At 37.8% G+C, this 24554-nt stretch overlaps 1 protein-coding gene across 1 annotated transcript in view; it reads right to left on the reverse strand.

The window, feature by feature from the left end:
- Synj (synaptojanin) overlaps positions 1-24554 on the reverse strand; it is a 427286-nt gene that overhangs the window by 215645 nt on the left and 187087 nt on the right. Inside the window, exon 9 of the mRNA XM_068226016.1 lies at positions 3210-3362. Coding sequence (XP_068082117.1) covers positions 3210-3362 — 153 coding nt within the window. The remainder of the gene's footprint in view (positions 1-3209; positions 3363-24554) is intronic.

Consider the following 24554-nt stretch of genomic DNA (forward strand, 5'->3'; position numbering starts at 1 on the left):
GGCATCATATTAGGAAGACAACATGAAGTCCTTGCATATGTAGATGATATTGTTCTTATTGACCGCAATGAATTAGAAATTACGCAGTTATTTGTGGAACTAGAGGAAATGACAGCAAAAAGTGGCTTATGGGTAAAAGATAAAAAGAGACATTACATGGCTGTACAGAGACCGAATCATGAGGAGGTTGACAGATTGTGTTTGAAGATTGGGAAATATATATTTAAAAATCAAAATCTCTTTATTTGCAAATGAGGTGTCTACCTCGGTGGCAAATGGTACACTAAAATACATTGTCAACCACTAAATTTTAAATTAACAAGAGAAGGACATTTTTCTAGAATACAATAATATACAATTTATGCTAACAATTTTTCCTATTAAACAAACAGATCATCCTTAATAAATTTATATTGTTTACAAAATTCTACTTATAATATCTCCTACACTTACATAGTCGACTCGTATACAGTATGGGGAATTACTTCAAATAATACTATGCAACTGGTATAAGATTAAAATTTACATTGCATTTATTTACTTCTTTAAAACCCATTTTGGAACCTAAGTAGCATAACGACTTGCTGCGTCTTAACCAGAGCCCCTTTTGCCACCACTTTTCAGAGTTCCTGAAGGGCCTTCACAGCTACCGTAGCGGTCCCAGGGCCCTCAAAGTCCCCATTGTACTTCACCCCTACAGGCAGTGCCCTACTTTGGCTGTCCAAACTCCGTGGACCAGGGGATGGAATTAATTTTTTCACACACATTTTTTATTTACAACAGCCTGCACTGGTTGAATGCCCTCTAACATTTCATTTATTTTCTCTGTTGCTGTTTTTTCCTCTTCTTGAATATCTGTACAGATTTTGAAAAAGGATCAAACAGTACCCCCGGTAAACTGTTCCACTCCTTCACGTCCTTCCGAATGAATGAAAATTTACCCCAATCACGTCTGCTAAAATTCCTTCTAATTTTATACTTGTGGTCAGTTCTGCCGATATAATTATTTTCCAACTGAAGCCTCTCACGGATTTCTCCCCATGCTTCTCCTGCATAGGCTCTATATAATCCTGTAAGTGTAGTTTTCTCCCTTCTCTTACTTAAAGTTTCCCACCCAAGTTCCTCTAACATTTCTGATACACTACCCTTTCTCCTGAAATCCCCTGTTACAAATCTTGCTGCTTTCCTCTGCACACTATTTCTTTTATTAGGTATTCTTGGTGAGGATCCCAAACACTGTTTGCATATTCCAATAATGGACGAACCATACTTAAGTAACTTTTTTCTTTTAATTCTTTGTTGCATGACATGTAACGATATGTATGCTTTCCCAACAATGTCATCCACATGACCCTTCCAGTGCAAATTACTTTCAAATCTCACACCTAAGTATTTGCACTTGCCATCTTTTGGGATAACTATCTCATCCAAAGTATATTCAAATTCAGTTTTAAAGCTCCTGTTTGTAAATGTTGTAACAGTTGATTTGCCTCCATTAACCTTCATATTATTTTCTTCAACCCATTGTTGGATACTCTCAAGGTCCTTTTGTAATTCTGAACAATCCTCAATGTTATTTATTTCCCTATAAACAATTATATCATCTGCATACAATCTTATTTTTGATGTTATATTGTTCCCTAAATCATTTGTGTATATTAAGAAAAGTAACAGACCGATTATACTACCCTGTGCAATTCCCTTCCAAAATTTTTCTTCCTGTGATATATTATTTCCTACTTTGACTTTCTTGAATTTAGAAATGTTCTTATCCAACGTATAACCCTTACGTCCAATCCTATTCCCTCTATCAAAGGCTTTGTAAAATATCTATGGCTATGAAATCTAACTGGCCTCCTGAATCTAGTTTATCTGATATGTCCTGCTGAAATCCCACCAGTTGTGCCTCACAAGAAAATTTCTTTGTAAATCCATACTGGCTCCTCATGAACCAATTTTTATCATCACATATGCCTCTGATGTACTTTGCTATTAAAATATCCAGTATTTTACAAACTATACTGGTCAGGCTGATTGGTCTGTAGTTCTCTGGTTTCCTCTTATCACCCTTTCCTTTATAAATTGGTATTATTGTAGATTCCTTCCATTCTTTTGGTATTACACTATTATTTATGACATAGTCAAGGAGAAATTTTAAATAAGGCACTATGTACCACCCCATTGTCTTTAATACCTCCCCAGTAATTTGATCACTTCCTGCTGCTTTTCCTTGCTGAAGCAGTTGGATTTCTCTGAAAATATCTTCATTTGTGAATGAGAAGCTTCTTGTTTCCCTCCGTGTTTCTCCCTCTCTATCTTCTGTTACTGTTTCCAACTCCTGAAAATCTTCTACTGAATCTCTGAATTCCCTACTAAATAGATTGCCTTTCTCAGTATCTGTTAAATATTTAAAAGAGTAGAGGAGTTTAAATTCTTTGGTGTATTAATCGATGACCAAAACCTTAGGTGAGAGGAACACCAAGCTAGAATTAAGAATGCAAATAAGGCATTTTACTCTATGAGCCCTGTATTAGTCTCCAAATTTTTAACAAGGAATGCAAAAATGATTATCTACAATACAATCATTCGACCAGTACTTCCGTATAGTTCCGAGACATGGAGTATAACCAAGAAAGAGCAGCAGCAGTTGCAAGTCTTTGAGAATAAAGTTTATAGAAAAATAATTGGCCCATGGTTCAATCCTATCTCTCAAAGCTGTCCGACTCGTTGGCTGAATGATCAGTGTACTAGCCTTCAGATCAGAGGGTCCCGGGTTTGATTCCCAGCCGGATCGGAGATTTTAACCTTCATTGGTTAATTCCAATGGCCCGGGGGCTGGGTGTTTGTCCTGTCCCCAACATCCCTACAACTTACACACCACACTCAACACTACCCTCCACCACAATAACACGTAGTTACCTACACATGGCAGATGCCGCCCACCCTCATCGGAGGGTCTGCCTTACAAGGGCTGCACTCTGCTAGAAATAGCCACACAAAATTATTATCTCTCAAAGCAGGCAGAAAGGATCTAATTATGAGATTTACACCCTCTCTGAACAACACACTATAATGGGTGTGATAGAATCCAACAGACTGCACTGAGCTGGTCATGTACACTGCAAAGTTTGAGTAATGACAATTTTACAACTTCATAATAATTTATTATATAACTATTAAGAATGTGAGTAAATATTTAAGATACGTACCTTAGATCCTCCCTGGATAGCACCAGTACCTGCATATATCTTACTGACTTCATTGCCATTGTTAATCCACATCTGACGAAAAACTTCTTCAAATCGTGACACCATCTGTTGTTTCTCCATTAGTTGAAGAAGTTGGAGCTGTCTTGTAAGAGTCTGAAAATATCAGCGAAAATATAATTGGGCTACAATAAGGATGATCACAAAATAATTGCACTACAGACAATTTTCCACATTCTTTTTAACTCATTAGGTCGAAACCACAGAACCGTTCTGTCCTTCATCTTGGTGGACTGAATGATAGACTACGGAACTATTACGTTGTCTCACTTTACTACATAATTCTACTTTCCCTCAACAGTTACAGAGTAAGTTGCATATGTAATTTGTGCAGACTATTTGCCTTCAATGTTATATGCTCTTTGCTAACATATATCAATAGTGAGCTTGGTAATATCAAACTGAAGTTGGGCTATCTTTTGACTGAGTTTTGTTTGTAAACTACATCGCTGCAAGTGAATGATCAAGTTACCAATTGAAACAAAATTTCATTTTGGACCCGTATTGATGATTATGTTATATGAGTTGAAAAAACTAGTATAGTTATTCCACCTGGTCAATACATTCAAACTTTATTCACAATTTAAAATTGTAAAAACATATTAAAACATTACTACATGTCTTTGCCTCATTGGACCATCTTCAGCTGTCTAGAGTTTTATGTTTGTTTTTCTATATTTTAGCATATAAGGTTCTTCTTTCCCTACAACTTGCTTCCCTTTTTTTTTTTTTTTTTTTTTTTTTCTATTTGTTTAATGTCGCACTAACACATCAAAGGTTTCCAGCGACGGAAGGGTGGGAGATTGGGAAGGTAGCAGCCATAGCCTTCATTAAGGTACAGCTCCAGCATTTGCCTAGTCTGATAATGGGAAACCACGGAAAACCATCTTCAGGGCTGCCGACAGTGGGGTTCGAACACACTATCACCCGAATGCAAGCTCACAGCTGCGTGACCCTAACCGCACAGCCACTTGCTCAGTCCCTTGTTTTTAATCTTCCTTCTAGATTTTATATCTCATAAGATGACCTGATGGCAGTTCATTTTCAATACTACTGTTCTGCCATTATATTTAATTTAATCTAAATTTGTAAACTCAAACATTCCAGAAGTTTATATAAAGTGGAACAACATTTCTAATGAATTAGCTGCCAATATTTTACCTGAAGCAAATTTTAAGGAACAGAAGAAACTTTTATTACAATATTAGTTTTGATCTGCTGAAAAAAAAAAAAAAAAAAAAAAAAACAACTGTCAGGATCTTTAATACTTGAACAAATCGCATTAAAATGTTTGTTATTAGACTCTTTCAGCATTCATCACACCACATTGAGCGACTCTCTCATCTAATGATGTTTATGCACACACCTATTTTGCAATTTTCAATACATTAATTTTAAACCAGTTACTGTATTTTCAGACAGCTTAAGATGGTCTAATGAGAAAAAACCATGTACGGTACCGTTGGTTTAGTATGAAGTTTTTAGAATTTTAAAAAGTGAATACATTTTGAATGTAACAAATAGGTGGAACAATTTTACTAGTTTTTTCAACTTATATAAAGTTACCAATATACAACCCCTTTTAGAGATCAGAAATGTAATGTGGATAAAATGAAATCCTACACTGCCTTGTATATTCTCATGGAACAAATAAGAAAATTCCAAGTTGACACAGGGAGAATAAAAAATAAAAAAGAGGAAATTTATATGGAAGATCCTGAGCCCACGTCAAAATTCTGAGGGAGAATATTGCCCGAGGTCAAATGTACTCTAAGGTAAAGCTCTCACTATCTAGTACAAGGTACCAATTGATGTTTTAGTGTCATCTCTCTTGAATGCCTAACTTCAGAATATCAAGCAGAATTCTTGATTTACCCTTGACCTAGAAATGTACCACTCCATGGGCAAGAGCAGTGAAGGAGGATCTGATTGATGCATCTGAAGCACAGGATCAAGAAAAGTTCAGGATCTGGGTACACAAAAAATCATCTTCCAGAAAGAATGAAAAGATGAACAGGTGCAAAGTGGTCTGAAGAGTGAAGAACTGTATTCTGCACCAAGATGAAGGAGTAAAGGAAATCCAGAAAGGCTCATAAGTATTAACTGAGGTCCTTAGTTGCCAAAACGATATGTAAAAACAACTTCATTTTTAAATATTTGTTTAATGCAACCATTATCAGTCAGGATTAGAAGGCTAACAACTGACTGCAAGCTGGAAGGTTGACTTAACATGGTTAATATAGGTTTGTTCCAAAAAGGAGTTTGCATAATGTTGCATACCAATTCATGAACTGAACTAAGCACATGCATTAGATATGTAAGTCATAGGAACTGTCACAAACAGGCAGCCCATTGGACAGAATGTAAGCGGTCAAGAGAAACAATAATGCAAACAAGTTTACATGGCAGATCCCCTTACTGAACGCTTATGAGGTTACGGAATTTGTTACTCAGTGAAAGATAAGTAACTGGCAATAAAATTACTCACTCGATAAGATAACAGACTAATGGACATTTTTCTAAATAATAACTTCTTTATTCTAGAATTAAGTTAATTTATCATTCTGCCAGCAGTACCATCAATGTATGTATTCAGTTTCCATGTCCAGTGTCATCAGTAATACTGAGTGTAAATACAAAATAAAAAATGCTGATCAATTTATAAGAAAATACAGTGGAACCTTGGATTGCGAGCATAATTCGTTCCAGCAACATGCTCGTAATCCAAAGCGCTCGTATATCAAAGCAAGTTTTCCCATAAGAAACAATTGAAATGCGGATGATTCGTCCACAACACAAAAATATTTATTCGCATATCGTTTCTAAAACAAAATATAACATAAAACAAATTAAAGTGCACTTTACCTTACAATTGAATCATTGATGATGTGAGGGAGACGAGAAATGACATGAGAAAAGTTACTGTGTAGCACGAATCTCACGAAGGGAACCACTGCTATCTGTTGGCTCACTGGAATTGTTCTCTTTTCGTGCAACTTTAACAAGGAACCTGTCCAATGACAATGCCTCTTTTTGAGGATTTTGCGAAAATGTGACATTGCATTGTCATTGAACTGGTTCATCGCTCGCACTGCTACAGCCTTATTCGGGTGATGTTTCTTTACAAAATTTTGCACCGTTTCCCACTTCTCCTGAATCTCAGTTGAAGTGAGAGATTCCATTGAATTTTCCTCCTCGTCTTCCCCAGACGAGATCTCCTCCATAACATCCTCCTCTTCACGATGCAGGTCCATCAGTTCGTTTGTGGTCAGTTCCTGGCTATGTTCTTCCACCAGCTCTTGAATGTCCACGTCGTTCACCTCCAGTCCCATAGTCTTCCCTAAGGACACAATTTCATTAACAATCGGCGGCTCACTGTCACCAACAATCCCCTCAAAGTCATGTCCAAAAACACAGTCAGGCCACAGCTTTCCCCAAGCGGAAGTGGAGTTCTCTTGGTGACTCCATCCCAGGCTTTATCAATGATCTTCAGGCAGTTCACAATGGGGAAATGATTTTTCCCAAACTTACAGAGGGTAAGGTTTATTCCTTCGGTCACTTCGAAGCATCGCTGAAATAGTGCCTTGGTGTATAACTTCTTGAAGTTCAAAATGACTTGCTGATCCACAGGCTGGAGTAGTGTTGGGAGGAAGGAACTTACCCATAACGAACTTGAATTCCTCCATTAAGTCGTCATCAATGCCTCAAAGCCTGGAGGATGAGCAGGAGCATTGTCCACAACCAGCAAGACTTTGAGTGGCACATTATTTTCTGAAATATATTTCTTCACTACAGGGCCAAAGACCACGTTCATCCATTCAATGAAGGCACAGTGGAGGGGAAAACATAGGCACACGTGACGCTTGTATTGCGGAACCTCACTCGCTTATCAAGTTAAAATTTATTTAAAATGTTTGCTCGTCTTTCAAAACACTTGTAGACCAAGTTACTTGCATTCCGAGGTTTAACTGTATAGACCAAAAGTGGGGAGTTTTAAAACTAGAAATGTAAACTTAATGTGGAATATTATTGTGGAAGCATTAAGTGGAGATTTGAAAACTAACATCTCACCTAATAATTGCGATAATAACTACAAGAAGTATTTGGACCAAAAAAAGCAACTAGGAGGGAAAGAATATATTCGGATCATGTCAAAGAAATAGGAAATAAATAAGCTTTTTGCAGAGAAGAAAAATGTGAATTCTCTTATTATGTTAAACGTGATACTGTGCATGCACCACCAAGCTTAGATAATGAAGCTGAAGGAGAGATTGTTACGCTGGAGATAGAAGGCAATGAATGACATGCAATACGAATTGAATGAGATAAATGTAAACACAAAACGAAAAGAAAGTCTGGCATTCGAGAAAAACTTAGACAGGATAATTTAAATTATCGGGAAAAACAGACAAACTGAACTTGCAAAACTATAAGAATTGAAGAGAAGAAATTACCTTATTGAGGAAAGAAATAATATTCAAAAGAAAGGAACTACCAATGTCGCACATGTGATACAGTAATATTTAAAAACAACAATAATGGGCATCTTTTCTTAAGTAGTATATTTTTAACCTTTCCCTGTAACTGTTTATCTTCTTTAATATCAGATCACAATAATGCACAAGAATAAAACCTTCAACATGTCAAACTAATAAGCATGTTCTCGTTCTATTTTGTATTGTATTGTTTACTATGAAAATTGTTATTTACGGTACTTATTATTCCCCAAATGGTTGATGTTGCCAAACTGACAAAGAATATCATACAACACAAGTTCAGTAATTTAAATACAATTTAGAATAAAAGATACGGTACACAATAATTCTAAAGATGAAATGAAATGAAAATATCCTTAGTGACAAAGGTATAAAGGCATAAAAAGCAAGATAAAATATTAAGATAATGTAAGGTTCTACACTCTGAGCCATGTCTTGTCTCATCACTACTGCACACTGTCATTTAAGTCTTCCCCATCCTCCAGATGAAACTGAACTTTAAGAATTACATTATCCCTGACATCTTCATTGAATAAAAATTCCTCATTATGAAGAATTCACGCTGCTCTAATATTGAGGGGGGGAATCAAAGTAAAATTGCGTCGCAACTAACCAATAGCGCTCCGAGTAACCACGACATGATGACCAAATCAAACAATCATGGTGTAACGCTTATCACGGAACTTCTGCTTTCCCTCAAAGCTAGGCATTAAGCGACGCTTAACCCAGACACATTTGATCTTTGAGAAGCTACAATGGTGTACAGTCGTTAAGTTATCGAGTGAATCAGCCCAAGTTTGTTTCAGAGTATGTAATACTACTACTGCTTTTCCCACACCTGTGGGGTTACAGGGACGAACTGCATAACTCAGGTGGATTTGGACTTATTTTACGGCCGGATGCCAACTCTATATAAAAGGATGTTCTCTGTATCTTCAGTAATCCTAAGCTTTTCTTTAGCCTTGAAGAAGCGATTATGGGAACTTGTAGCGATACTTGATATGATTAACATTTTACTTCAAGAGTGCTACTGACTCTGCAAAGACGAAGGCCAGACAACGCTGTAGTATAACAGGATCCGTTGTTTGAGGCGAAATGGTACCAACCGTATTTCAAATAATGGGTGCACTGAAGTTTTTCTTACTAAATTCCGGAAAACATGAGTGGAGTATTCACGTATATACAGTAAATGCAACGAATCAGCACAAGTAATTTTAACGACTGCAACAACAAAAGCCAGTATCGAACAATAACGAAGAAATTTCTTGTGCATAAAACACAAATTAAAGTCTAGTTTCTTTTTTCTTTAAATTCTCTTCCAAAATTAGGAAGCACAGTTTATTAGTGTATATACTGTATTTTTGTTATTTGTTACATTTTTGTTCTTGTTATGTGAGACGAGCAGCCAAAGTAATTTGCAGTGATCTTGTTGCATCGTTCTTTCATGATCATACATATTTGTTAATCCTTCTTTTTTTATTGTTGGTGTTTGCTTTTCTGCGTAACAATGGATAAAAATTAAGGAAACTAGAACTATCACAATAGAAGAGAAGGTTCAAACCTTGGAAAACATTGATTCATTCAGTGGAACATGTACTGCACTGGCATGAGAGTTGCAGCTCTCAAAAAATACAAGAAGCATATTATCAAGTACTTCGGAATGCGGACTAAACTGGGTAAAAAAAGAAAAGGAAGGAAATATGCACCATATCCCAAATATAAGGAATTGGAAAAAATAGAAAAAAGCATTGATACTTCAAGAGTCACAGGCATTCCAACTGGTGGTGTGCTCTTAAGAGAAAAGGCATGAAAAGTTGCGAAGAATTTTGACATTGTAAGTTTCAGCGCGTCAAAAGGCATAGCATAACCTATAACATTTCTTGTAGGGAAATCAAGTTCAATTAGTGATGAAACTCTGGAAGAGTGGACCAATGGATGACTGCAAGAGCTGATCAACAAATCCAAACTCAGGAATATTTTAAATCTAGACCAGAGGTGCTCAGTTGGGCACCCGTTGAGGCTAGTGATGTAAATGTGAGCAGTTTACATAGCAAGCATACGTCACAGTGAAGTGAGAGAGCGAACACACTTTGCAGGAAGGGAACGGTGACGTTCGATTGTCATTACGAAGCTCTCCTCCACTACTCAGCGAAATGGGGTATAGTATTTAAGAAATGAATGCTGTAATCACAAGAAAACAAACCTTTCCAAGATATTCCTGTTTGATTTATACTGCACTCGATGTGAACAGTTTATATTCTTACATTTATGTATTCAAAGAAAACTAACACATTATAAATTTTGTTTTACAATTTATAAAAGGTACATAGTTTAAGCATACAAGCTATGGTTTACCATTCCTTGGATGGGAATGACAGTATTTCCATTCCTTAAAAAGTAAAATTCCTGTTATTCATTCAGCAAAAAGTAATATATTTACACAGTTCAACAAGTTTACTGCTTGATTTTGCACAGTGTTATTGCGTTGTTTGACTTTCCCTGTTCACTGAATTTGAAAATAGTATTTAAAAATCAGGCTTCCGATGATAACAGTTAGCCTCTAAATGGCGAGGGAGTTTCATATGAAGTGGAGCGTAGACATATACTGTCTAAGATTATAGTACAACAAGAATGTAAATGTACGTATCTACCAGATAGATGTACAGTATGCCTTCAAATAAATAAGCTAATTGATGTTATTACCGGTAAGCATGGTTGCATTATTGGTGAGTTTATCAGATAATTTAAACCCAAGCAACCACAAACTGCCACAGCTTATCCACCTTATTATATTAGAAATGCTTCTAAAGAACCTCTTAAAATGTAATAGTGAAAATTGTAATTCATTAGGTACATTACAAAAATATTCGAGGTTGTAGGCATCTTTATTGTAACCGAGCAAAATACATGCACTGCAATGAACATAAATTACTGTACTTCTTACAACGTAAACTGGAAATGATGTGGATTTCTGCCCTCTTTCTTTCATTATTTTCTGCCTCCACTTCTAACTCATGTATCGCAGCAGTGATCGAGAGCGACTGGGAGAACTTCGCCCAACCTTCACGGCTTGCGATGTAACCATGTCACTCATGGTAAATCTATAAAGCTTCATCGCTTCTAGCATGTGCAATCATTACCCTGGGGCCTATGATGCCAACCGTAAAACTTGGATGTTCATTTGAGGAACATCCAGTTAGAATTTTTGCCTCATAACTGCATAAGCAAGCTGCAGCCTATGGATTTAGGAGTAATACACTCCTTTAAGTCACTGGAAAGCATCCATCACCATTTAAAATTTCAATCCTAGATGCACTTCATTTCATTGCAAAGTCTTGGAAGGCTTTGAAACAGATTATCATCTCAAATTGTTCCTTCAAAAGCAGAATTCTTCAAGAAACATCCTCAGCTGTCAGCAGCAGCAGCAGCAGCAGAAGAAGAAAAAGAAGAACGATGACTAAGAAGAAGGCCTGCTTCTTGTTGTATGGAGAATGTTGCAGTGAAAGTGCGCTACTAAAGACTCACTTTGGGTGAATGATGCTATAACTGCGGAGGAAAGAAGTGTGGAGGAGTTGGTTGTGGAGCAAATAGCAGCAGAGTCTCCCACCAGTGAAAATGAAGAAGATGAGCATAGTGAAGTGATGCTTACTAGTGCTGAGGCAAATGCAGCAGCAGATATTTTATGTAGATAACTGTCATCTGTATAGAAGGGGTGAAAATAATAAAGAACATTAGAAATAAGAGCAAACAGAGATCGATTCAGAACTAGTTTGGTACGAAGCAGCAATCGTTTAATTTTCCATCTGGAACAAATGTGTGTTAATGTTGTAAATAGGTACAATAGCAATAATTAAAATGTTCCATCCAGAGAATAAAAATTTATTGCATCTTACATAATTCTACAGCTATTCTAAGAAATATAACTGGATTAAAAGAAAATATTACACAATATTTTAACTACCTACTGGAGCCTCCGTGGCTCAGGTGGCAGCACGCCGGCCTCTCACCGCTGGGATTCGTGGTTCAAATCCCGGTCACTCCAAGTGAGATTTGTGCTGGACAAAGCAGAGGCGGGACAGGTTTTATCCGAGTACTCCGGTTTTCCCTGTCGTATTTAATTCCAGCAACACTCTCCAATTTAATTTAATTTAATTTCATCTGTCATTCATTAATCATTGCCCCACAGGAGTGCGACAGGCTTTGGCAGCCGGCACAATTCCTATCCTCACCGCTAGATGGGGGCTTCATTCATTCCATTCCTGACCCGGTCGAATGACTGGAAACAGGCTGTGGATTTTCATTTTAACTACCTACTGGTACCCTACTCCTGGTCAATGAATGAGCAGAATTACAAAGGGAGTGTAATGTAACAGTTAATTTCCACTGAAACTTTATTTTAGATAAATAATAGGATTAAATTTAAAATACTCTATAAATAAGTTAATGTGCATTTGTGTAATATTTCCCTCTTTTTTTAAGAGCATTTTCAGTAAATTGTTTCCCATGATTAATACTTTCCTGCCCTGTTTAAATCAGTATTTCTTGGGTCCCATTTTTTGTTTAAACATTCCAAAAATTTGTTCAATGGCGTATCAGCTTCTAGCCACTTTCACATAATTATATGTTCATTCAATTAGCCTCTGTCTCTGAAGGGGGTAGGTGAATTCTTTTACAACTGGCTTTACGGTGCACAGACACAGATAGGTTTTATGGCAACAATGGGATAGGAAAGAGCTAAGAGTGGGAAAGAAGCAGCCCTGGCATTAAGGTACAGCCCCAGTATTCGCCTGATGTGAAGAAGGGAAACCACAGAAAACCATCTTCAGGGCTGCATACAGTGGGGTTCGAACCCACTATCTCCTGAATACAAGCTCATAGCTGTGCACCCCTAACCGAATGGCCAACTCGCTCAGTAGTAAGTAAGTAAATTCCTCTTCACAGGATAAACACATATAACACTGACCACATTTTCTTCCAAATAATAGCAAATTGCTGAATTTTTAAACACACTGCTGTCATGAACAGAACCAGGATAACCCAAAAATACATTCAACATTTTTTACATGTGGTCACAAATGGTTTGTGTCTGAAAATGAAAATGTATTATAAATAATCAAATGAAGTATATTAACATTCATCAACAGTGGTTTACTATCAAGTGTGATCAAAAAGTTTCCATTTGAGGGCGTTGCTGCAGTGGACATGCAATGTAGCACGATTCCAATGCAGATATATAAGCACGGACACGTAGGCGAATGTATTGGTGTCGCAGACATATCTTGCCGAGGTTCGCGCATTAAATACGGTGACATGAACTAAGGCAAGGTTATTACCAAATGCATCCAAACAGGACGAACATGCTATTATGCTCTTGGCTGCCGAAGGACAAACGCCAGTGGACATCTATCGGAGAATGAAGAATGTCTGTTGAAAACCACCGTTGTGGAAGGGTACACCAAGTTTTGTCCGGGTAGAGTTTTGACACAAGATGCTGATCGATCTAGGAGGCCAGCCTCATTCTATATGGGCAACAAGCATGCAGTGGATAAGGCGATTAGGGCGGACTGGCACATAACCATATGTACACTAGGAATGAATCTCGATGCCTTCAGTCCTCTCAAAAAGGCCCTTAAGAGTCGACGCTTCCTGTCGGACGAAGATGTGCAGCAGGTGGTTACGGACTTCTTCACACAGCAGGACACGGTGTTTTACCACACGGGGATCTTCAACCTCATGCATCGGTGGAATGAGTGCCTCAATGCTCACGGCGATTTTGCCTGATTGGCATCCTAATTCAGGACTCCATGACTGTCGAACTGAAACTTTTTCATTGCCCATAATATAAAGTATTATTTTGATAAATAAAATATACATGTATGTAATAGTGTCCTTTTCTATTTATGTATGAGTAGGGATAATTTGCATAATTTCAATGTGGCAGCCGTCTATGGCACCACTGACTCCTTGAAATCCATTTTCTCTAAAATGTTGTTCAATATGTAACTTTTCATGCTCCGTAGGCCATGTTATGACTTGCAGAGATATGCTACTAATAAACGATTGTCAGCCACCTGACAATTATATGCAGAGAGGTCAGAAAAATATCACATCTATCTGCAACATCCTGGAAACTTGCAGTTTGATGCCGAATGAACCATAGGAAATATAAATCTATACTGGAAAAACAAAATTATTATTATTATTATTATTATTATTATTATTATTATTATTATTATTGAAGCTGCACACATACCTGAAACCAAATTCAGTGCAGAAAGTTTTTGATATTGGGCAGAGTGATTTTTTGTACTGCTCACTTATTTCATATCTTTCTTTCATAGTGGAGCACTGCTTCATTAAGAGAGACAGAGGGAGAAAAGTGTGGTTACTAAAATACTTATTTCATTACATTTATACTATTTAAACATAACTTCATAAAAATAAAACTTAGCAGCTCATGATCATCTTCGCTGGATTCCGAGTCCATAAAACTATCAGAATTGGCTACTACATTGTCATTTATCTCTGTTATAACTATTGAATCAACATGTCATCTACTCCCGCCAAATGTTATTTGATATACTGAGCAGATGTCCACAGCTATGGACCACATTGCACAGCCCACCATTATCCTGTTGTACCCCACATGTCCCTGATGAATAGTTTTGCTCTGGACCAGGTACTGATTTGACAGTCAGCAAACTGGTTCATGATCAGACTATGATGTGTTGGAACAACCAATTCTTGGTCCACATCCGAATCTGAAGCACAGTATATTGGAACAATTTCCTTACTGTGCATGAATCAGACAGTTTACAAATGGTTTCGTATCATGCTAGAATAAACCTAATACATGGATCATCTTACTACCTTATGTGAGCAATACAGTATCACAATCTATTAACAGTACTGTACATGAAATACATCATAACAAATTACTACATAGTTCTAAAAAAAATATTTAAAAAACAGTTCAAGTACAATAGTATAACTATCGGTTTTATTCCAAACAAGTCACTCTTCAATCATTCATCATGCATTCTAAGTGCAGCAACATGATATTTAAATCAATAGCATTAGAGTAATCCTATGAAGGCAAACAAGCTCTGTGGTAACAGTGTTTGTCAACACAAATGTTTTCCTGTTACAGCTGTGTTAAATACAAGACTGTTCATAAAAGTAAATACTTGAAATGGAATACAAAATAGTGTAGGACAACAAATCTTGCAGTCTATTTAGAATTTAATACAAGTAACAAAGTAACACACATAATGGAAATGTATAATCACATAGCACTAAGCTGTATGCCAAAGCAATAACAGAGCGAAGGAAACCAAAATTTCCTGTTCAGAAAGGACAGTAAAACTCTGTTTATCTGGCTCAAATGAGTCCAGGTCCAAACAAGGGAGCCAAAAATATGGGTAATCCCAGTAAGTTGTTGACTACGTAAATACACAGTTTTTAATACCTTTATTGAAAACTTTATATAGTTTTACAACATAATTAACAGTGCAAATCAAGACACTCATCTACATTTAACTATAAAGGCAAATAGAGTACATATAGCGTACATATAGCGTAAATTCAACTTCAATTACAATACTGTGCAGTACTTCAGTGATAAAAGCGAGGTCTTGCCTACAACAATGTAACATCTACACTGACAAAAAGAACTACAGAGTCAAAAAGGTTTTTCTTAAAAGGAAATATACTCTTGTTTCAAAGTAAATTTGGGTTCATGTACCTATGCCTATTTTTCATAGACAAGCATAACAAAGTAGCACTTTTAAAATGACTAGTTTACATCAAGATTAGCACTTTTAAAATGACTAGTTTACATCAAGATAAGACACCTCATAATCTGTGGGCCTTCAGGCTGAGCAGCAGTCACTTGATAGGCCATGGTCCTTCAGGGCTGTTTGTGCCATGGGGTTTGGTTTGGTTTACACCAAGAGGATTTCATTGACAAAACAAAGTAAAATTAATTCTAAAATGATTCATCTTGTTAAAACTAAAAATAATTTCAGAATAATCTTGGAATTAATGAATTTTGATTGTGTCATTCAAAGATCAATTTAAAAGATCATTCCTGGTAGATTTAAAACTATTTTTAAGAGTGAATTTAATGTAGAAATACTGTATATATGCAAATAATCTGGAAGTTTATATTTTTCTGCCTATATAATGTCATTTGTGTGGCATCAATTTAAGTAGTAGTATGTGTTTAATATAGCAAGCATGAGTTCTCATTATTGGTCATTCAGAGCTACAGAAAAGCTCCACATTACAGAAGAGGCAGAGCAAATTGGTAATTGCACAGTGGGAAGAAAGTACAAAGTGGGTGAGAGTTGCAGTACATAATTGGAGGAAAAAATAAAGCTTGTTTGAACATACCACCAGGCATTTTGCTGACAAAAAGAGAAGTTTCCAGAAATCAAAAACAGAATATGTGAATATGTCAATGAAAAGACAGTTTGGATGTACAGTCACAAATGTAATGTGTGTGTTGATAGCTAGAGCAAGTTACATTCCATACAAAATTTGGAAGGTCTCTTTTTCATTACTATACTAGAAAAAGGTAAATTAATTCTAAAATGATTAATTTTGTTAAAACTAAAAATAATGAATATTAACTACATTCTTTTGAGCTTCTATTGTAAACATTTGAAAATAATCTAAGCTAAACTGTTGTAACAGGGAATTTTTAAAGAGATTGCTGCATTCTCTTAGTGCTCACATCTGAATCACCTCTGCTAACTGGGTAAAGCAGCACTCACATGTTCCCCATCGCTGAGGGGTTAAAGAATTGTGAAGAATACATAAATGTATAATTATGGCCATTATACTGTTAACTTCGATTAAAGTTATGAATAGATTACAGAATTTTAAAATGTGCATGTAGATTTTGAAAGCCTTATACTGGTGCTAAGAGACCTGTCAGGGTTTCAGTTTAACAATCAGAAAGTAAATCCGTGCAGATATTGCTATTTAGATACTGTTTACACTCCACAATACACTATGTGATCAAAAGTATCCGGACACCCCCAAAAACATACGTTTTTCATCTTAGGTGCATTGTGTTGCCACCTACTGCCAGGTACTCCATAGCAGCAACCTCAGTAGTCATCAGTAGGGCTCTGATGTTTGGGAAAAGTCATATTTTTTCTTTGTCTGTATTTTCTTGCCTGGTTGGATTTTGGTGCAATTCAGGTGATTATCCCCACAATTAAGTGATTTTTATTTGTCATATAAATGCATATTTTGGCTACTTTTGACATAAAGTCATATTCTTAGTTATTTTCGTAGAAACGTCACATTTCGGTGGTTTGACGACAGCTGTAGCTGTACAAAATCATCTTCGACTTACCGAATGCGAACTAGTGATCACGAAACTGGTTCTCGGTATCACATCTACTGTTAATAAAAGTGGAATACTCTTTGTATAGAGTGAAGGTCACAGACCTCGCTGCCCTTTTTTTATCCCATCCGCTGTACTCAGCAACCGGGTCTCCCAGCAGAGACAGAAATAATCAAAGAAAAACCCATCCCAGCAATGAGCTAATTACTTCTGGCAATCGCTCACTTGTCTTTGTTCAGATATTAGAACCTCAATCTCCTTCCACTTACTTCTCAACTTGTAGCATTTGTGAAATCATGCATTTTTGTTTTGTTTCAAATTAGTATAAAATATTTGCGCCTTAGGCGCAGATTGCAATACACATTTTTTCTACCATAATGTATTGAAAGACAACTACTTAATTTGTTTCGTGGTGCTAGATTTAAATTTTAATGCATTTGAATAATATTAATGAAATCTGGACTTAGACTGATTTTTAAATTTTTTTCTCTCGTATTTCAGACCATCAATGCAGGGTGCAAATATTTCTTACTTACTATTTAATTAATCTGTTTACCCTCCAGGGCTGGTTTTTCCCTCGGACTCAGCAAGGGATCCCACCTTTACCGCCTCAAGGGCAGTGTCCTGGAGCGTGAGATATTGGGTTGGGGGATACAACTGGAGAGCAGGAGCAGTACCTCATCCGGGTGGCCTCACCTGCTCTGCTGAACAGGGGCCTTGTGGGGAGATAGGAAGATTGAAAAGGATAGACAAGGAAGAGAGACGGAAGCGGCCGTGGCAGGCATTTGTCTGGAGGAGAAGTGGAAAGCCACGGAAAACATCTTCTAGGATGGCTGAGGAGGGAATCTACATATATGACCTCCCGCACTGAGTGGACCCTGTTTCAGCCTTAGCACCATTTTTCAAATTTCGTGGCAGAGCTGGGAATCGAACCCGGGCTTCCGCGGGTGGCAGCTAATCACACTAACCACTACACCACAGAGGCGGATGCAAACATTTCTTGACTTTTAAAATGTTGTGTGATCTGATAATCTTAACAAACTTAGTACTTTATAGGTATGTACTCACAAATGTGAATCAAGGGCAATAGACCGTGAATAACTGCCAAACATGTACATTCAGAAAATTTATATGAAAGTAAGAATAAAGAATTTAGTTAACAAATATGCATCAAAGGATTTGCCGTTTCGGTTTATAATTTATTTTAAAGTCGCCATATTTAGATTAAGCAGTTTCGGGTCATATTTTGTAATTTTTAGGTCATATTTCGTCGCTTTTGAAGTAATATTTCGTCAATTTTTAGGTCATATCTCGTCAATTTTTAGGTCATATTTGCTTGCTTACTTGGATTATTTTTAGGTCTTAAACATCCGAGCCCTACTGACACATCGTGAGAGAGCAGAATGGGGCGCTCCGCGGAACTCACAGACTTTGAACGTGGTCAGGTGATTAGGTGTCACTTGTGTCAGAAGTCTGTATGCAAGATTTCCACACTCCTAAACATCCCTAGGTCCACTGTTTCTGATGTAATAGTGAAGTGGAAACATGAAGAGACACGTACAGCACGAAAGCATAAAGGCCAACCTTGTCTGTTGACTGACAGAGACTGCCGACAGTCGAAGAGGTCCGTAAAGTGTAATAAGCAGGCATCTATCCACACCATCAGACAGGAATTCCAAACTGCACCAGGATCCACTCCAAGTACGACAGTTCGGCGGAAGGTGAGAAAACTTGGATTTCATGGTCGAGCGGTTGCCCATAAGCCACACATCATGCAGGTCAATGCCAAACGACGCCTCGCTTTGTGTAAGGAGTGTAAACATTGGACAATTGAACAGTGGAAAAACGTTGTGTGGAGTGATGAATCACTGTACACAATGTGGTGATCCAATGGCAGGGTGTGGGTATGGCGAATGCCCGGTGAACATCATCTGCCAGCGTGTGTAGTGCCAACAGTAAAATTCAGAGGCGGTGGTGTTATGGTGTTGTCGTGCTTTTCATGCAGGGGGCTTGCACCCCTTGTTGTTTTGCATGGCACTATCACAGCACAGGCCTACATTGATGTTTTAAGCACCTTCTTGCTTCCCACTGTTGAAGAGCACTTCGGGGATGGTGATTGCATTTTTCAACATGATCGAGCACCTGTTCATAATGCACGGCCTGTGGCGGAGTGGTTACACGACAATAACATCCCTGTCATGGACTGGCCTGCACAGAGTCCCGACCAGAATCTTATAGAACACCTTTGGGATGTTTTGGAGCACCGACTACGTGCCAGGCCTGACCGACTGACATTGCTACCTCTCCTCAGTGCAGCGCTCCGTGAAGAATTGCCTGCCATTCCCCAAGCAACCTTTCAGCACCTGACCGAACGTATGCCCACAAGAGTGAAAGCTGTCATCAAGGCTAAGGGTGGGCCAACACCATATTGAATTCCAGCATTGCCAGCATTCCAGCAGGGCCTCACGAACTTGTACGTTATATTCAGCCAGGTGTCTGAATACTTTTGATCACATAGTGTATCTCTTGGTATGGACTAGATGTAGTCTGTTGCTTTCATTGTATAAAAGCACTTCTTTAAGTGTAGCTGTAAGCTTTGTACTTTGGTGATTGTATGATCAAGCCCTACCATCAAAAGGCTAAGACTGTTTTCCATGGTATCTCATTTTCACACCTTAATAAAGCCACGGCTACTTTATATCCAGTCCTAGTCCTTTCCTTCATCATTGTCACCAAAAACATTTATTTTTATATTTATTTATTCATTTATTTATTTATTTATTTATTTATTTATTTATTTATTTATTTAACGTCCTAAACAGTTGGAAGCCTATTTTAGAAGAGAATATTAATGTTATAGTTTAACAAACAGTAAATAAATATGCATGTAGATCTCGTCTAAAAACTTGTTTGGTTGACATAAAACATGCTAATCCCTTTTAAAAGGGAAACACTGTGTTGTGCAGCATAGCGAGACCATCAATAAAGGAAATAATAAGTGTGCATTATTATTACAGATGAGAGGATTTTTCTACCTCAACATGTTTTTAATATGTCAATCTTGATCATTGTATTTTAATTTTACAAACTTCATCAGTGTTTTTATTTGTTTGCATAAATGTAATGTTTGATCTTCTACTAATGATGGCCTCTAGATAGGCTGAAACATGTATCGATATCGACCCATCTAATATAATGTAGATGGTTGTTTTGTATTGAAAAGGAGGATCATATAAGTCTTTATATTTGTAAAGATATATATATATTTAATTTATGGTAGGCCATTCTAAATTATTATGCTTATAAATAGGGTTTTTAGTAATCTATTTCACATTATCATCTCATTACCTTGTATCACGGCAACAACGAAAAATGAGCGAGTTAAGTCTTGAGTAAAGAATTACAACATCACCTGTATTAGTAGCTTGCAGAAAATTTTCAGTAGCCCGACGTCAGGTGACCAGACCCGCCATGCTAATTTGAGTCCTTTACCAGGAAAAGGACATCATCGAGATTGCAGAATTACACAGTTCCCTCCATATTCTGAAGAGACAGAACTTGTTAACTCCTACTTTTCGAAATTTGTTACATGACACTTACGAAGCGCGCAGACTTTTAACCTATGTGAATGAACGTTACAAAACAAGATGGATGTAGAGTGATGGAAAGAAGAAGGGATAGAACATCAGATCTTACTGTACCATGCGATATGGTAGATGGAAGGAAATTTTGGAGCCTATATACATCAACGACAAGAGCTTGAGAGTGTCTTAATAACTGAATAGCTTAGGTCAGAAGGTCTTAATATCTTAATACGAGAACATCTCAGCGTCTGAACATCTTAGCATCTGATGGTCATGATGATAGAGGAAGAAGGTCTTTCTCATCGTATGACAACATGCTTTCTCATGTCTTCTCGAGTCTATTATACGAGAGAAGACACGGCAGAAAACAAGAGGAGGTTCTCCGTTTAGTTTACAAGTTCACTTCGCATCTGAGTAGAGCACTACTCAATGTTACTTACCGTATTTACAAAGATGCACACACGAGATGCTGTCAATTGTGTAAACTGTTTTATATACAAATTATATACACCTCCTCTGCGAACCATGTGACCTTGCCGCGGTGGGGAGGCTTGCGTGTCCCAATGATGCAGATAGCCGAGCCGCAGGTGCAACCATATCGGATGGGTATCTGTTGAGAGACCAGACTAACGAATGGTTCATCGAAAGGGGGGGTAGCAGCCTTTCGGTAGTTGCAAGGGCGGCAGTCTAGATGATTGACTGATACGGCCTTGTAATAATACTCAACATAGCTTAGCTGTGTTGATACTGCTACACGGCTGAAAGCAACGGGAAACTACAGTCGTAACTACCTCCCGAGGACATGCAGCTCTCTCTGCATGAATGATGTACTGATGATGGCTTCCTCCTGGGTAAAATATTCCGGAGGTAAACTAGTCCCCCTTTTGGATCTCCGGGTGGGGACTACACGAGAGGGGGCGATCATCAGGAAGATGGATACTGACATTCTGCGAGTCGGAGCGTGGAATGTTAGAAGTTTGAATCGTTGTGGTAGGTTAGAGAATCTGAAAAGGGAGATGGATAGGCTAAAGTTAGATGTAGTTGGTATAAGTGAAGTACGCTGGCAGGAAGAACAGGATTTTTGGTCAGGCGACTACCGAATTATCAACACGAAATCAAACAGGGGAAATGCAGGAGTTGGTTTAATAATGAATAAGAAAATAGGGCAGCGGGTAAGCTACTACTACCAACATAGTGAAAGAATTATTGTCGTCAAGATAGAAACCAAACCAATGCCCACCACAACAGTGCAGGTCTATATGCCTACTAGTTCAGCGGATGATGAAGAAATTGAAAGAATATATGAGGAGATAGAAGATTTAATACAATATGTAAAAGGTGATGAGAATCTAATTGTGATGGGAGACTGGAATGCAGTGGTAGTCCAAGGAAGAGAAGATAGTACAGTAGGAGAATTTGGATTGGGACAAAGGAACGAAAGAGGAAGTCGGCTGGTTGAATTCTGTACTGATCATAATTTAGTCCTTGCCAATACTTGGTTCAAACACCACAAACGACGGCTGTATACGTGGGCGAGACCTGGAGACACTGGAAGGTATCAAATACACTTCATTATGATTAGGCAGAGATTCAGAAACCAGGTGTTGGATTGCAAAACTTTCCCAGGAGCAGATGTGGACTCTGACCACAACTTGTTGGTCATGAAATGCCATCTGAAGTTGAAGAAATTGAAGAAAGGAAAGAATGCAAAAAGATGGGATCTAGACAAGTTGAAAGAAAAGAGTGTGAGGGATTGTTTCAAGGAACATGTTGCACAAGGACTAAATGAAAAGGCTGAAGGAAACACAATAGAGAAAGAGTGGAGAGTCATGAAAAATGAAGTCAGTAGGGCTGCTGAAGATTTGTTAGGAAGGAAGAAAAGATCAACTAAGAATCAGTGGATGACTAGATACTAGACCTGATTGATGAACGACGAAAATACAAGAATGCTAGAAATGAAGAGGGCAGAAAAGAATACAGGCGATTAAAGAATCAAGTGGATAGAAAGTGCAAGGTAGCTAAGGAAGAATGGCTGAAGGAGAAGTGCAAGGATGTTGAAGGCTGTATGGTCCTGGGAAAGGTAGATGCTGCATACAGGAAAATCAAGGAAACCTTTGGAGAAAGGAAGTCTAGGTGCATGAATATTAAGAGCTCAGATGGAAAGCCACTTCTAGGGAAAGAAGACAAAGCAGAAAGATGGCAGGAGCATATCCAACAGTTGTATCAAGGTAAAGATGTAGATAATTTCGTTCTGGAACATGAAGAGGCTGTTGATGCTGATGAAATGGGAGACCCAATTTTGAGGTCAGAGTTTGACAGAGCTGTGAGTGACCTAAATAGGAACAAGGCACCTGGAATTGATGATATTCCCTCTGAATTACTGACTGCCTTAGGAGAAACCAGCATGGCAAGGTTATTTCATTTAGTGTGCAAGATGTATGAGACAGGAGAAGTCCCATCCGATTTTCGGCAGAATGTTGTTATACCTATTCCCAAGAAAGCCGGTGCTGACAGGTGTGAAAACTACCGCACCATTAGTTTAGTATCTCATGCCTGCAAAATTTTAACACGTATTATTTACAGAAGAATGGAAAAACAAGTTGAAGCTGAGTTGGGAGAAGATCAATTTGGCTTCAGAAGAAATGTAGGAACACGTGAAGCAATCCTGACTTTACGTCTGATCTTAGAGGATCGAATCAAGAAGGACAAGCCCACATACATGGCATTTGTAGATCTAGAAAAGGCATTCGATAATGTTGATTGGACCAAGCTATTTATGATTCTGAAGATGATAGGGATCAGATACCGAGAACGAAGAATTATCTACAATCTGTATAAAAATCAGTCTGCAGTGATAAGAATCGAGGGCTTTGAAAAAGAAGCAGCAATCCAGAAAGGAGTGAGGCAAGGCTGCAGTTTGTCCCCTCTCCTTTTCAATGTTTACATAGAACAGGCAGTAAAGGAAATCAAAGAGAAATTTGGAAAGGGAATCACAGTCCAAGGAGGGGAAATCAAAACCTTGAGATTTGCCGATGATATTGTTATTTTATCTGAGACTGCAGAAGATCTCGAGAAGTTGCTGAATGGTATGGATGAAGTCTTGGGTAAGGAGTACCAGATGAAAATAAATAAGTCCAAAACAAAAGTAATGAAGTGCAGTCGAACGAAGGCAGGTGATGTAGGAAATATTAGATTAGGAAACAAAGTCTTAAAGGAAGTAGATAAATATTGTTACTTGGGTAGTAAAATAACTAACGATGGCAGAAGTAAGAAGGACATAAAATGCAGACTAGCACAAGCAAGGAAGAGCTTTCTTAAGAAAAGAAATTTGCTCACTTCAAACATTGATATCGGAATTAGAAAGATGTTTTTGAAGACTTTCGTGTGGAGCGTGGCATTGTATGGAAGTGAAACATGGACGATAACTAGCTCAGAAAGAAAGAGAATAGAAGCTTTTGAAATGTGGTGTTACAGAAGAATGCTGAAGGTGAGATGGATAGATCGAATCACGAATGAAGAGATACTGAATTGAATTGGTGAGAGGAGATCGATTTGGCTAAATTTGACAAGAAGAAGAGATAGAATGATAGGACACATCTTAAGACACCCAGGACTTGTTCAGCTGGTTTGTGAAGGAAGTGTAGGTGGTAAGAACGGTAGGAGTAGACCAAGGTATGAATATGACAGGCAAATTAGAGCAGATGTAGGATGCAATAGTTACTTAGAAATGAAAAGATTAGCACAGGATAGGGTGGCTTGGAGAGCTGCATCAAACCAGTCTATGGACTGATGACTCAAACAACAACAACATACACATTACACACACACATTAATAAATCTCCATCTTGAA

Source organism: Anabrus simplex, chromosome 2 (genome assembly GCF_040414725.1).
Source record: "Anabrus simplex isolate iqAnaSimp1 chromosome 2, ASM4041472v1, whole genome shotgun sequence".
Taxonomy (NCBI): Eukaryota; Metazoa; Arthropoda; class Insecta; order Orthoptera; family Tettigoniidae; genus Anabrus; species Anabrus simplex.